Consider the following 16,293-nt stretch of genomic DNA (forward strand, 5'->3'; position numbering starts at 1 on the left):
CTTCCCACATTACAGATGAGGAAGGGGATGGCTCTGAGGATGAAGAGAGTCACGGAATTGACTCAGGCGAGGAAGGGAGCAGCCGACCCTCGGGTCGGGAGGGCTCGGCAGAGGCTCAGGGAAGAGGAAAGGAGGCGGACCTGACATCTGCGAGCCCAGCCGATGCGTGCAGGAGCTGCGTGCAGGAGCTGCGTGGAGCACAGCGAGATGCAGACCACGGGCTCGGCTCCCACGCGAGGCCGGAGGAAGTCTATGAGTGTCCTTGTCTGGGAGTGGGTACTACACAAATGTGTGGATGCCGGCAGGGCACAACATACAGTTTCCTGGAAACCTCTGGAGGCAGGAGCAGCCCCTGCCTCCAATCCTGGCTCCTCCCAGGCCAGGCAGGACCCCTGTGCTGTCAGGCAGGAGGGGCTGAAGCCGGCCTCTCTTCCTGCTGTACAGAATCCCGTGAGGCTTCTGCCACCTGCGCCCCAGTGCGGAGCTGCCCCAACAAGGTGTTCTGATGTCTGCTGGGTCCCTGTGTCTTTTTCTCAGTCGGCTTAAAGAGAAGTGTGGCTAATTGTTTAACTCACGTTCTCTCCCTCTCTCTCATAATTGTATACGTAATGGTAAGAGTCTAGCAGTCCTCGCCCACACACATATGGCTACTCGATTCATGATATAGGCATGGGTGCAGTTCACTGGGTAAAGGATGGTTCTGAATAAATTAAATATCATATACACATGCTTTCACACACACATCTATACATGCACACATACACACCCCTCTATATAGACCTCTATTATAGATATATATACACACACACACACACACACACACACAAATCTACCTATATATACATGCCTCTATATATACACAAACACCTACAGATATTGTCAATGAAGAGTCAAGCTCTGTAAAATAGTTGAAGAGATTTATTCTGAGCCAAATATGAGTGACCAATGGCCAATGATTCAGCCCTCAGGAGATCCTGAGAACTTGTGTCCAAGGTGGTTGAGGCACAGCTTAGTTTCATATATTTTAGGGAGACACAAGACATCAAATACACGTAAGATGTACATTGGTTCAGTACAGAAAGGCAGGAAATCTGGAAGCGGGGGATTCTAGGCCAAAGGTAGATTCAAAAATTTTCTGAGTGGCAATTTTTTGAAAGAGTAAAGTTATCGTCTAAGGACTTAAGATTGTCTGGGTTAAGACACGGGTTGTGGAGACCAAGGTTTCATCGTGCAGGTGAAGTCTCCAGGCAGCAGGCTTCTGAGAGAAGAGATTGTAAATGTTTCTTCTCGGAGTTAAAAAGTCTGTTCTAGCAGAAATTCCAAAAGGGAGGAGGGTGTCATGAGACACGTCTGACCTCACCCCATCATGGTCAGATTAGTTTTTCAGGTTAGCTTTGGAACACCCTTGCCGACAGGAGGGGTCAATTCAGATGATCGCAGGACTTAGAATTTTATTTTTGGTTTACAATATACACACACAAACCCAGACACACACACACCCCTCATGGTTGCCACCGCATAGGTTGCAGAAAACATTAAATGAGATGGGTCACAGATCTAAATGTGACATGTAAAACAATAACATTTTCAGCAGAAAACACAAGAAAAATACCTTCACATCCTTCAGAGAAAGCAAGATTCTTAAACATAACAAAAAAAGTTTTCTTTCCATGAAATAAGTAATTGATAAATGGGACTTCATTAAAAATATGAACAACGTTTCTTCAAAAGACAGCATGGAGAGTGAAAAGGCCAATCTCAGCTGGGAGAAGACATTTGTAAAACATATTTCTCACTGAAGACATATTTAGAAAATATGAGCATCTATAAATCAAAAAAGATTCATTAAAAAATGGGAAAAATGTTTGAACTGGCACATCCCCAAAAAGAGTCTCCAAATGGTCAATGAATGTATTTTAAAAGGGCTCAAGACAATTAGTCACCAAGAAAATGTGAAGTTAAACCACAGGAAATGCCACCCTCCCCTCAACAAGGGCCAAAATGAAAGGGATCACAGTGACAGGGATTGGTGAGGGCTGTGGGGCTCTTACACTTTGCTCCTGGGAATGCAGATTGGAGCAGCCACTTGGAAGCATTGACCAGTGCTCAGCAGAGAGGTGCCCATGCCTGCCCTGTAACGATGAGTGTCTCCCTCAGCAAGGCAGGAGCAAATAAATCCTGGAGGTGGAGAAGCCAGGCCCAGGGGTTACCATCTAACTTCCTTCCTATAAAAGCCAGGTCAGGGAAAACTAACTATGGTGATGAAGATCAAAGCAATGGTCACCTCTGAGGAGACATCAAAACCTAGGAGGGGCCAGAAGGCAGCCCTCTGGGGTGTACAGTTCTCGATCTGCACCTGGGGGCTTCTCATCCGGGGGTGCAGGCCCATGGGAGACTCGGCCACCTGTGCCTCCAGATTCACCCCCAAGCCCTGCATAAGTCGTACCCCAATTTAATAGCAGGAATCCACTCATGGTCACTATGGCGATGGATTCTATCCACTGTGCCACTTATCCAACATGGTACCATATCCAACATGGTACCTCCTGCAGCAATGACTGGATCATACAAACAGGAAGGAGCCGGCCCCATTCCCTTCCAACATGGTGCCTCCTGCAACAATGACTGGATCATACAAACAAGAAGGAGCCTGCCCCATTCCCTTCAAACATGGTACCTCCTGCAGCAATGACTAGATCTTACAAATAAGAAGGAGCCTGCCCAGTTCCCTTCCAACATGGTAGTTCCTGTGGCACTGCCTACACCATACAAACAAGAAGGAGCCGGCTCCATTCCCTTCCAACATGGTACCTCCTGCAGCAATGACTGGATCATACAAACAAGAAGGAGCCTGCCCATTCCCTTCCAACACGGTGCCTCCTGCAGCAATGACTGCATCATACAAACAAGAAGGAGCCTGCCCATTCCCTTCCAACACGGTACCTCCTGCAGCAATGACTGGATCATACAAACAAGAAGGAGCCTGCCCATTCCCTTCCAACACGGTGCCTCCTGCAGCAATGACTGGATCATACAAACAAGAAGGAGCCTGCCCCACTCCCTTCCAACACGGTGCCTCCTGCAGCAATGACTGGATCATACAAACAAGAAGGAGCCTGCCCCATTCCCTTCCAACACGGTGCCTCCTGCAGCAATGACTGGATCATACAAACAAGAAGGAGCCTGCCCCATTCCCTTCAAACACGGTACCTCCTGCGGCACTGCCTACACCATACAACAAGAAGGAGCCGGCTCCATTCCCTTCCAACACTGTGAGACACAGTGGTTTACTGCAGTAGTTCATCAGATCAAAACTCAAGAAATAACACAATTTTTTTGTTTGTTTGTTTTAGAGATGAGGTATTGCTTTGTTGCCCAGGCTGGTCTTGAGCTCCTGGGCTCAAGCGATCCCCCGACCTCAGCCTCCGAAAGTGCTGTCCTTACAGGCGTGAGCCAACGTGCCCAGCAAGAAATAATGCAATTTTTCAAAGAAAAATTACACCTCTTCAAGAATCAAGACTCAGACTCTTTGAAGAAAGGGGCTTCAAAGGTGGCCATTATTTACATAATCAATCACTGACCTTTGTATCATTATTGCTCACAAATTATTTCTGCTGCATTGTCTCACTTCAGCCTCATGACCACCCTAGAAATGAGCATCACTATCTTTGCCAGTTTCCAGGTGCAGAGAATTTGAGAAACTAAGCAAGACATGAAGTCTAAGCAGCTTGTAACTGACAAAGTGGTGGCTGGAATTTCATCTTCTATTTCAAAATACAATGTCCTTTCCATTATGCATGGGAATGTGAGCACTTTCTCAAGAACACACAGAGAAGTTCTTATCACATGTATCAATCTAAAACTGAAGGCAAATTCTATATGAAGTATCTAGGTGAATTCATCATATTTATCATATAATGAATACTGTCTTACAGTATATAATATATATTTGTATTTCTGCTTATGAATAATCATATGTAATACACTGTCTAACATTGCATGTGGTAAGATAGTCCATTGATTTAGACCACAGAGCAAACAGTGGCTCGTGGCCCCTTTGTTTTCTGGCTATTGTGGCACACAGATCTCCACAATGACCCCACTGCCTCTGGAGGACTGTCCGTGAGTAATTCCACCCTGACTGCACCTATTTCCAGTAGCTGAGAGGCTTCATTTCTTCAGTAGCCCTCCCCTACTCCGTCTGTATTAGTCTGTTTTCATGCTGCTGATAAAGACATACCTGAGTCTGAGAAGAAAAGGAGGTTTAATGGACTTACGATTCCACGTGGAGGCCTCACAATCATGGTGGAAGGCAAGGAGGAGCAGGTCATGTCTTACATGGATGGCGGCAGGCAGAAAGAGAGCTTGTGCAGGGGAACTTGCCCTTATAAAGCTGTCAAATCTCGTGAGACTTATTCACTATCATGAGAACATCACAGGAAAGACCTGCCCCCATGATTCAATTACCTCCCACCTGGTCCCTCCCACAACATGTGGGAATTCAAATGAGATTTGGGTGGGGACACAGCCAACTATATCACCATCCTGCCATGGAGCACTTGACTTTTAAAATAGAATTTGTCTTATCTCTAGGCTGACGCCAAGCTACACACTAAAACCCAAATTTCTGCAGGACATCCTCAGGCCCTGGGGATTCTGTTCTCAGCCAATGTGACTGCTTCTGGCAAAGGCAACCTGCAAGTGACGTGACCCCTGCCCACACCCACCTCCTACCCCCCAGCTCCTAGACTTCTATAAAAACACACAGGTGGGGAACAACAGCCTCAGCTGGCTGGGAGCGCAGCAGAGTCGAGGACCCTGATCTGAGTCCAGGATGATGAAGAGGTCTCCACAGGTTGGTAACAGAAACAGAAAGAAGCTGGAAATCCTTTAAATGATACTACCAAAACACCTTCACCCCAAATGCACAGTTATCAACAGCATTCCTAATATCTTAAGCTTTATATTTAGAGATTCTAAAATGTTTAAAGGGACCAGCTTGCCATGCATGCACACACACCCCCTTGTTAAAAAATAGGGGCTTATGCAGAGAACTGATAATTTCCTTTATGACAAAGTGTAAAGCAAAACAAACTCAAGCCCCATTCTCTTCCAACATGGTACGTCCTGCAGCATTGGCCACACCGTACCAACAAGAAGGAGTCTGCCCCATTCCTTTCCAACACGGTAGCTCCTGCGGCACTGACTACACCATACAAACAAGAAGGACCCTGCCCTATTCCCTTCCAACGTACTGCCTCCTGCGGCACTCACTACACCATGCAAACAGGAAGGAGCCTGCTCCATTCATTTACAACTGGTAGCTCCTGCAGCAATGACTAGATCATACAAACAAGAAGGACCCTACCCTGTTCCCTTCCAACATAGTGCCTCCTGCGGCACTGACTACACCATGGAAACAAGAAGGACCCTGCCCTACTCGCTTCCAACGTAGTACCTCCTGCGGCAATGACTACACCATAAAAACAGGAATGAGCCTGCTCCATTCACTTACAACATAGTACGTCCTGCAGCACTGACTAGATCATACAAACAGGAAGGAGCCTGCCCATTCTCTTCCAACATAGTGCCTCCTGTGGCACTGACTACACCATGGAAACAAGAAGGACCCTGCCCTATTCCCTTCCAACATAGTGCCTCCCGCGGCAATGACTAGATCATACAAACAAGAAGGACCCTGCCCTGTTCCCTTCCAACATAGTGCCTCCTGCGGCAATGACTACACCATGGAAACAAGAAGGACCCTGCCCTGTTCCCTTCCAACGTAGTGCCTCCTGCGGCACTGACTACACCATGGAAACAAGAAGGACCCTGCCCTACTCGCTTCCAACGTAGTACCTCCTGCGGCAATGACTACACCATAAAAACAGGAAGGAGCCTGCTCCATTCACTTACAACATAGTACCTCCCGCAGCAATGACTAGATCATACAAACAGGAAGGAGCCTGCTCATTCTCTTCCAAAATAGTGCCTCCTGCGGCACTGACTACACCATATAAACAAGAAGCAGCCTGCTCCATTCCCTTCTAAAGTGGTAGCTCCTGTGGCACTGACCACATCGTACAAACAAGAAGTCCAGGTGTGGCATTAGCTACACCACACAAACGAGAAGCAGCCTGCCCCCTTCTCTTTCAACAAGGTAGCTCCTGCAGCACCGACTACACCATACAAACAAAAAGTCCAGGTGAAATGGTGAAAGAAAAATCATTCTTTTCCACTACTTGTTAAGTAATTTTACGTGATATGTCCTAGGCAATTAGGAAAATACCAACAAAGGAAAAACAAGCCTTAGAAACCCTGCCATCCACTTGTGACATGCAGACATCACACCATAAAGCAAGAAAACTAGTAGAAATGGATGAGTTTTAAAATCCACCATTTCGACATTTAGAATTTCAAAAGTTAATTCCAACTAATATTTGTCTTAAAGATGTCATTGCAGCCAACACCCAAAGGTCGCTTTGGAATGCAGGAAATGCAGCACGGTGGAAACGCAGCACGGTGGAAATGCAGCATGGTGGAAACGCAGCACCAGCCCAGACAAGGATGGGAAGGTGTGGGTGGGGACTGAGAGGGACGCCGAAGCGGCTTAGGAGACTGCTGGAGGGGAACTTAGCAATTTAGTGGGTGTGGGGAAGCTCTGGGAACTCAGGGCTGAGCAAGGCAAAAGTTAGGATCGGGGAGGCAGAGACACACACATGCCTTTGGGGTGGTTCTTGGGCACAGGTGCAGAAGAGGGGACATCCTCAAGGCAGGGGACCATCCAGAGGCTAAGGTGAGGGACCACCACCCAGACGGGGAGAATGGCGAGGAACTCACAGTGGGGCATCAGAGGGTCTCTATGTCTGGTGACATTACTCAGCAACATGGTGAGGGGGAGAGGGGGAGTCTCTGGGCAGGCAACTCCAGAGACAGCAGCGACCTGGGGTCTGATGATCACGAGGCTGTATCTTACCAACGGCCTGAGATGCTGGGAGAGGTTTTGTGGAAGATGCAAAGAGGTAGGCTCCAAGTGGCTAAAAGTCTGCTTGTTTGGGCTATTTTTATCACAATTGGGCATGAGTAAATTTGAGCTTGGTCTTGGTGGGCTTTGGCACTAACAGGCCTGCAGAGAAAAATTAAACCACCCAGGGGCCAAGGGTCAGGGGCCCTCTGTGGCTCACTTTTATAACAACAAGTGACCGATTTCTGAGCAGATGTTTTATTTTTGGTGGAATACAATGTGTGAAGCCTTGAACGTAGGAGATTTTAGATCCAGATGCTGTGAATTCTTAATGAAAACTGTAGCTGTCACCACAGAAGGAGAGAAACCAGCTCAGATCTAAGTGTCCCCAGATCACAGCTCCCAGTGCCAATGTCATTGTGTGGTCAGCAGAGATTCTCCCAGGAGCGTCAGTGGAGCCCGCCCAGCAGCTGGGGCAGAGGCGCCCAAGACAGCAGCAGGGCCTTTCAGAAGGGCCGAGCAGGAACTCACTGCTGCCAGCTGAGACCCTGGTCTTCAGGTTGTTAAAATGTAAACTGAGGCACAATACATTTTTTAAAGAGTTTTTTTTGAGTGAACATGATTTATGAATCAGGAAGCACCAAACCAAAGAAAGGTTCAGGCTCTACTGCAGGACCCAGGGGCAGGCTTTGCAGGTGGATATAGACGTCACTGGAGAAAAGCTTTGACTGGCTTCAGTTTCGCATTATTTGGTCTGTCCTGCTGGAAGGTTCCTAGTTAAACAGGTTAGTTGGCAGTTTCGGAATGGTCGGGCTTATATTTCATTTTTCTTTAATCCAGGCATTTGCAAAAAAAAAAAAAAAATCTCCAGCTAAGTTTCTCTTCTGTTTGCAAATCAAGCAAGATTTAGATCATGTGTGAGGCCTACTGGCTTTGCTCAGGGATTCCCCAAGCACTGTAATTCACCCTCCACTGCAATTTGCTTTAAGGATGCCCACGATGTTGCACATGGCTGAATTCATCATCCCCCTGACGTGGAGGAGGGACGTGGGGCAGGGTGGGGGTGGGTGGGGGGTGGCCCCTGGGTCGACCTCCGTGGGGAGAGCCATCAGAATGCACCTGAGGTCTGGGTCATGGCTGACAGACAGAAGGCAGCAGGCGGAAAAGGAAATGGAAAAAAGTTAGGAGGTCTCAAGGAAAACCTAGAACCCAAGGAGCTCCATCACGGACCCGTCTGGTGAAAGTGCTTCGGGCCACAGAGAGTCCCAGACTTGTTAACGCTGTTTAAGACACGCTAGAGGTGTTGAAAACATATGGGAAGTATGACTCGCTGATTCTTAAGATAATCGTGCTTAGGAATGCAGAATTCAATGTCTTATATTTCTTTAATAAAATCAGAAGTATGAAACCCATTCAGAGAGCAGCCCTGCCCCCACATCTCCAACACCACTGTCCCCCGGGATCCCCACCCTCAACATGTACCTGCTGGTTAGACCCCACCCTGCCCTGCTGAAGACCCTGCTCCTCCCCGTGTAGTCCAAGCCATTTCTGCTCTGGCTTCTGACTCAACAGTGCACCTACCCCCTGCCCTCCTCCACCCTGGCCCTCCAGCCCCATCCCCTCCTCCATCCAGGCCTGGTCCCTCCAGCCGTGCATCCCACCAGCCATCTCAGTGTCCCCATACTCCCAGGCATCATCTCCTGTGCATCCTTTGTCTACATCTATGTCTCCCACTGAGCTCTGAGGACAGGACACGTGCCATCTCCACCTCTGAGCCCACTTCCACGGGAAGGCACAGAGCCCCCCCAGGCTTCAGGGCAGAGGGGGTGGACAGCAGCCTCCTGTGTGGCCCTGACCCATCTCTGCGTTCAAGACAGGCTGCCTCTTCCAGCCGGGGCTCCGCAGTCCTAAGATCTGATCCTCACACATGGGCAGGTTATGCATTCCTGCTGTGGGCTTAACAAACAAGCTCTTACAGCTCAAAGAATTGAAACAAACTGCCCTCTGATAGGTGGTGATTCCAGGTTTCAAATCCAGGGCTGTCCAGTTGCAAAGCTGTTGTTCTTAACCATCATCATATACCCAGGACCCTGATTCCTGTTCATTGTTGCAAAGCCCCTGCTCTCTGTCTCAGGACAGGGCCTGTCCAGGCCAGGGCTCTGCCTGGGTCCCGCTGATCCCTCTCTCAGGGGGGGCATCTTCCTTCTGACCTCAGCACACCCAGCAGTGAGGAGCTCGAGTCCCTTTGAGGAGTTGTTCCATGCTAAGCACCTTTGCTGCCTGCATCGGTGAACATCAAGCCTGCAGCCATCCTGGCGCCACACTATTGTGACAAAGCTTCTAGGTGACCACCGGGCACACTGTTTCCCCCAGACCCCAAAGGCGCCACAATCCCAGCTGCTCTCCCTCTGCCCCTCTGTGTGCCAAAGGCTGAGTGTTTCAGCCCAAACGTGTCTTGCTCTTTCCGGCCTTTGCAAAGCCCACTCCTCTACCCTGTGGACCATTTGAGAAATGCCCACTCATCCTTTAAGATTTGGCTCACTCTCATATCACCTTCTTCAGAAAACCATTCTGAACCCCAGACTGAATCACATGCCTCTGTGTGTGGCCCAAGCTCCTGTCCATCTCCTGCCATTGTGGACCAGAGGAGGTGGGCAGTCGCCACTGTTGGGCCGGTCTGAACTCACTCTGAGTGCAGTGGGGACTGAGGGAGGGAGTTGAGAAGGAGCGTGCTGAGATGGTGTTGGCCATAACAGGGAGCGTGAATGGGGAAAGCAAGAGTTAAATTAGGAGAACCAGTGAGGGGACCACCACGTGTTGGCAGCTGGATGGTTATTTTGGCTTCAGCTAAGGTGACAGGGAGTGGAGAGGACTCATTTTCGAGGTAAAAGTGACAGTCTTGAGGGTGCATTGGAAACAATGGGTAGCGGAGCTAGCGAAATCAAGGATGGCACCTAAGCACGTGGCTTGAGCTCTTAGGTGAAGGGCGGTGGAATTTGTGGGGTTAGGAAGTTAAGAGTCACCTGTAAGCACCTATGTGGATGGGACGTTGTGGCTGGGAATGACAGTACTGCTTGGCACGCTGCTTGAGGCACCACCAGGCGTGCAGGAGGCCACGTTGGGGAGTCCAAGGACAGGAACCAGGGGCTCAGGGGTGGGTACAGATTCACCAGTGGTGGTAGAAGCTCCTTCATGATGGCATCTAGTCATGTTCAGATCCAACTTTCACGAGAAGATTAAGAAAATCCACAAACAATACCTGTTGTTGCAAGCTCCTGTGATGGGCCTGTATTTGTTCGCCAGGCAAGTGTTTGGGCATTTTGGGGGCAGCATGTAAGGGAGACATCCGGACATGTTTGCAATGATGCTCAACAGATCTTCTGATAAAGCATCTGTGAAAAATAGGAAACCATGAATTCTGTGCTTGTAACCACAAATCCACCTAACGAGTATTCTATTGCCGTCTCAAAAGTGACTCCAGCATCTGAATTTGGGATTCATATGTAACTGGGGTCACTGTTTTTGGGAAAATCTGCCTTCTCCCTTTACATCAAGTGCTCACTCATTTAATTCCCTTGAGCTTCCTTATTGTTAGAAATGTGGGGGTTTTAAAATTTGTTTTTGCTCTGTGATCTTTCAGAAAAGCAATCTAAGAGCTCTCAGCCTTCAGGGGGATAAGCCAGCAAGTAACTTTGCAGTTACCATCAACTCTCACTGAGCACATCTCCAGGGCTCATTCATCACATTTGAACAGCGAGGCATGTGTGCCTAGTAATGGCCCCAGTGCTTTAGAAGACAGTGAGGAGTAGAATTTATCCTGAACCCTAATGTAGAAAAAATCTTGCCTTGATGAAGATGGTACGCTTATCTATAAAACCTTTCATTTTTCCTTTGTATTGATTTTTGGTTCCCTTGTAAATCTTTCCAGATGAGACGAGACCCCAGGAAACAATTTCCTGGTTTTTTTTTTTTTGGATTAATTCTGTCACTGTAATTTATATGTTATTCAACAAATCAAGGTGAGAGTGGCTTTATTGTCCATTAGTAGAGGTAATCATCGATTACTTCTCCAACATGGTTTATATAAATCTTTGAGGATAATGCCACAAAACTTTGATTAACAAGATACCAGTGAAATTGAGATATTCAACAGAAAAAAAAGCCAGGAAGGAATGCATTCCATTTTCAGATATGAGAGAAACAAACTAGTCTTTCAATCATGAATGCTCACTAACAGTCCAATGGGAATGGCTCTATGGGAACAGTTAAGTAAACCTTGGACTGCAGTGTGCATTCAGTTAGTGGAGGATTACGCATTCTTCAAAAAGCTGAGCACAGATTCTTCTTGACAGGAATGCCCTCAAGCAGGTGCTTGCAGACAACAAATCATGTACAATAGAAAAGAACCATTGGTCGGGTACGGTGGCTCACGCCTGTAATCCCAGCACTTTGGGAGGCCAAAGAGGGTGGATTACGAGGTCAGGAGATCGAGACCATCCTGGCTAACACGGTGAAACCCCGTCTCTACTGAAAATACAAAAAATTAGCCGGGTGTGGTGGTGAGTGCCTGTAGTCCTAGCTACTCAGGAGGCTGAGGCAGGAGAATGGCGTGAACCTGGGAGGCGGAGCTTGCAGTGAGCCGAGATCGCCCCACTGCACTCCAGCCTGGGCGACAGAGCGAGGCTTCATCTCAACAAAAAAAAAAAAAAAAAGAAAAGAACTATTAGGTCATAGTCATGTAACACACAAGACCAACATGAAGGAGCAGCCTAGAAGGACAGGCACTGACCTTTAATGGAATTCTGGCTTGGTGATGAAGTAATGGGAAACCTTTTTAGGTTCCTCGTGTTCTAAATTTTCTAGATGGGCTATGCTCACAACGGAAATCATTTTAAAACATTCTAAATTATGGAGTCCTTAAGTTCTACATTACAGCCTAGACCAAATACCTCAGCCTATTCTCCTAAACATCTATGTCTACAGACCCGGCAGTGAGCATGTGGCTCTAAGGCATGGACCAGAAAGACCCACATCTTCTGACGTCAGGAACTGCCATTTCCATAGGAGGCCTGACAGGACAGTGGACAGGACAGTGTCCCATAACAGGACAGTGGACCAAGAGTTCTTAGAAACATCGTTCAGCCATATGGTTTGAAAGAAAGGACATTTCAAATGAATCTTAGCTTGCTATGAAATTAATTAAACTTCACTGTTAAGTTTAGGATTTGAGAATTCTGGTCAATACTGATTTAGCCAAGTTTGTCTTATTCTAAAAGCTAAGTAACCAGCACCAAATTGATCTATAGCTAGTTAGAAGGAAGAACTCAGAGGCCAAGTAGCTCATGGCGCTGCAGAGAAAAAATTCTCGATAAATTAATTAAAAAGACATTTCGCTGACTCGCTCTGCATCATAGGAAGCACCAATATGCCTTTTGACTGCCTGCATTACCATCTCAGTATCTTATGCCCATAGAGTGCTTTAGAGCTGAAGAAATAATGACATTTGCTCCTGGTTTATGCACTGGTCTTCTGATAGCCATCGGAGTGAGCAGTGCCACTGTCCTCATTTGAGATGAGTAAATTGGCTCTCAAAGGTCCTGGGTAGTTCTGCTGAGGCACCAGCAACTCAGTGGGAAGATGGGGCTCCCTGCAATGCGCTGCCTCACACATGAAGTCCTTTCACTGAAGAGATTTTATGAATGAGCTTGCCAAGTTTTAACTAAGAGTGGGGCTATGGGAAAATTCCTAAATTATTTCATACCATAAAAAATGGATGTTTAGCTTATTGAGCTACTTTTCAAATTTGATTTGGATAGGAGAGAAATAGCTATTTTCCAGAGTAACAAAAATAAGATATTGAGACTGTTTGGTAAGCATTTTTAAAAATTGCAGCTTGTATGCTTTGAAAGAGCTGGAGTCCCACCCTGCTTGGTCTCAAGTAAAAAACATGCCCTGAGCAAGCAGCCCCTGGACAAAGTCAAGGCGTCCTCCTTCGGGAGTTGCCGCTTCTCAGTGGGGAGAGGGGCACACATTACCCGTTGGATGCTGTGATTGTTGAGTTTTCAGGTTGACTTTTCTTTTCATCGCTTGTATTGATGTTTCCATTATCTCTGCTGCTCGGGCAATCACTCCACTTGTTGGCTCAGGAAGTTTGGAAAAAGACAGAAGCTGAGCTGGAGAAAGGATTCCTCTTTTCTTGAGGTTTCTATGGCACATGAAGATATAAAATAGATTATTTGTCTATGGTAGCTTTGGTACTTAATTACTAATTAATTAAGCAGACATTTATTGAGTAACTACTGTGTCCCAGACAATGTGACAGGCACTACGGGGTGTGCACAGGTAAAACATGTGCAGTTGCTGTCCACGGGGTCATCGGGTTTAGGAACGGGAATAGGGTGTAAGTGACGCATCAGTATTGAATGATGAGGAAAATGGCACAGACTTGCCCTTTACAAAACTGCCAAATCAGAATGAATTGGATTCTCATAACAATTGCGGACAGGCCATCACATCCAAACCGAGACATGATTTGTTTATGTCCCAGCTAATGAGACAGGATACTGGGGAGTGCATGGCCCTGCCCTGATCTCAGAGCCAAAGCCTGCAGAAGCTGCATGTGTCCCAGCTCCAACTTCTTCCCTTCCCACTCCAGTGCAGAGCATTGGCTCAATGCAGCCCTAGAACGGGGCAGCAAAGCTGTTCACAGTGAGAGCTAAACACACCCTCATAGAAGAAGAAATATGTGAAGCCTGCCTCATCTGAATGCCTCTCCTCATCTGGGGCCTCCCCTCACCTGCAGGCCTCTCCTCATCTGGGGCCTCTCCTCACCTGCAGGCCTCTCCTCACCTGCAGGCCTCACCCCACCTGCAGGCCTCTCCTCACCTGCAGGCCTCCCCTCACCTGCAGGCCTCTCCTCATCTGGGGCCTCCCCTCACCTGCAGGCCTCTCCTCACCTGCAGGCCTCTCCTCACCTGCAGGCCTCACCCCACCTGCAGGCCTCCCCTCACCTACAGGCCTCTCCTCACCTGCAGGCCTCCCCTCACCTGCAGGCCTCTCCTTACCTGGGGCCTCACCTCACCTGCAGGCCTCACCCCACCTGCAGGCCTCTCCTCACCTGCAGGCCTCCCCTCACCTGCAGGCCTCTCCTTACCTGCAGGCCTCACCCCACCTGCAGGCCTCACCCCACCTGCAGGCCTCTCCTCACCTGCAGGCCTCCCCTCACCTGCAGGCCTCTCCTCACCTGGGGCCTCACCTCACCTGCAGGCCTCACCCCACCTGCAGGCCTCTCCTCACCTGCAGGCCTCCCCTCACCTGCAGGCCTCCCCTCACCTGCAGGCCTCCCCTCACCTGCAGGCCTCTCCACACGTGGGGCCTCCCCTCACCTGTAGGCCTCCCCTTACTCCTGGTCTCCCACATAGGCACCTGGCCTTTTTAGATTCTCAGCAGCAGCAGCTACACGGAACCAATCCAAGGTTTCACAACTGGCTTGCCTACTAGCATTTGAGGACCTGGGGAACCTGGAGAGAAAGCACAGAGGTGACCTTTGCAACAATGCTGCCAACACCTGGGTGGATCAGAGCATTGTCCAGGCACCTGCAGAATGGAATTACTGAGTCCCCAGGACCCAAGGGAGGACTACATCAAGTTCACCATCCTTCTTGTCTGAGTGTTGAGTCAATCACCTTTGGCAGCAAAGCTGGCAGGGCCAGGCCTCAAAGAAGAAGCAGAGTGACCACAGCGGACTGTGCTCTGGGGGCTCCAGACAGCTGCCCTGGCTGAGTCGCCTGCAGGGCGGGGCCTCTCCAGCTGACAGGAGGCCAGCACTGCCCAAGTGACCACGGCAGGTGTGTGAGTGGACAGGTCCTGGAGCAAGAGCAGGAGCAAGAGAGTAGAGTGGGGGAGGTGTTGGCAGGTGTGCGAGTGTCAGACGCCAGACAGAACTACAGAGCTGGCAGGAGAACCTCCTTCCCTCTGCAAGTTAGACATGAGGCTCAGGGCTCAGAATCACCCACTGTGGCTTTGGGAAAAGTGACCTAGTTGTTCTCTTCAGTTGTTCTGCCATAATTAAATGCATTGTTTATATTTTTGTTTATTAATAATAACCCCAAAATACATAGTGCTTACTGAGTGAAAATAAAGTTTTAGGTGCTGTGCTAAGCACTTGTATTCCTCCCGTAGTTAATAATATTGAATACTAAAAACGAATGTGCTAAGAGAGATTTTAAGTGCTCTCACCACATGTACACACCAATCACTACGGAAGATGATGGGTATGTTAATTTTGTTTGACGGTAGTGATCATTTCATTATGTATTTGTATATCAAAACATCATTTTGCACATCAGAAATATATACAATAAAAATAAATTTTTAAAAAGCTTACTTGTTAACCTATTTTTTGCATTGCTGTAAAGAAATACCGGAGAATGGGTAATTTATAAGGAAAAGGGATTTAATTGGCTCAAGGTTCTGCGGGCTGTGCAAACATGGACCCAGGATCTGCTTGGCTTCTGGGGAGACCTCGGGAAGCCACAGTCATGGTGGAAGGTGCAGCAGGAGCAGGTGTCTCACATGGTGAGAGAAGGAGCAAGAGGTCAAGCGGGCAGGTGCCACACAACGTAAAACAACCAGGTCTCACATGGACTTCCTGGGCAAGAACTGACTCATCACCAAGAGGATGGGGCTAAACCATTCATCAGGGATTTGCCCTTGTGATCCAATCACCTCTCACCAGGCCTCACCTCCAACATCCAGAATCACATTTTAACATGAGATTTAAGGGGGAAAAGCATCTACACCTTATTATTCTACCCGTTCCCCCAAATCCCACACCTTTCTCACATTCCAAAATACAACTGTGCCTTCGCAACTGTCCCCCAAAGTCTTAATTTATTCTGGCATTAACTCAAAATCCCAAGTCCAAAGTCTCATCTGGAGATGAGGTCCTTCTACCTATGAGCCTCTGAGATAAAAAAGCAGTTATATGTTTCCAAGATACAATGGGGGCACCAGCATTGGGTATATTTTTCCATTCTAAAAGGGAGAAATCAGCCAACAGGAAGGCTTGATAGGCCCCACACCAGTCTACACTCAGCAGGCAATTCATTAAATCTTAAAGCTCTGAAACAATCTCCTTTGACTCCGTGTCCTGTACCCTGGTGTGAGGAATGGGCTCCCATAGCCTTGGGCAGCTCTGCCCCTGTGGCTTCCCTGAACACAGCCCACCTGGCTGCTCTCATGGGTTGGAGTTGAGCACTTGAGGCTTTTTCAGGTGCAGAGTGCAAGCTGCTGGTGGATCTACCATTCTGGGGTCTGCGGGGCGATGG

At 48.2% G+C, this 16,293-nt stretch overlaps 1 protein-coding gene across 8 annotated transcripts in view; it reads right to left on the bottom strand.

The window, feature by feature from the left end:
• Positions 1–16,293, bottom strand: part of TPO (thyroid peroxidase) — a 128,798-nt gene that overhangs the window by 95,816 nt on the left and 16,689 nt on the right. For all 8 annotated transcript variants that reach the window (XM_054677661.1, XM_054677660.1, XM_054677659.1 and 5 more), the window contains exons 4-5: positions 13,000–13,169; positions 10,224–10,356 (exon numbers count right to left, since the gene is read on the bottom strand). In XM_054677661.1, coding sequence (XP_054533636.1) covers positions 10,224–10,356; positions 13,000–13,169 — 303 coding nt within the window. The remainder of the gene's footprint in view (positions 1–10,223; positions 10,357–12,999; positions 13,170–16,293) is intronic.

This window comes from Pan troglodytes, chromosome 12 (genome assembly GCF_028858775.2).
Source record: "Pan troglodytes isolate AG18354 chromosome 12, NHGRI_mPanTro3-v2.0_pri, whole genome shotgun sequence".
In the NCBI taxonomy this organism is placed as follows: Eukaryota; Metazoa; Chordata; class Mammalia; order Primates; family Hominidae; genus Pan; species Pan troglodytes.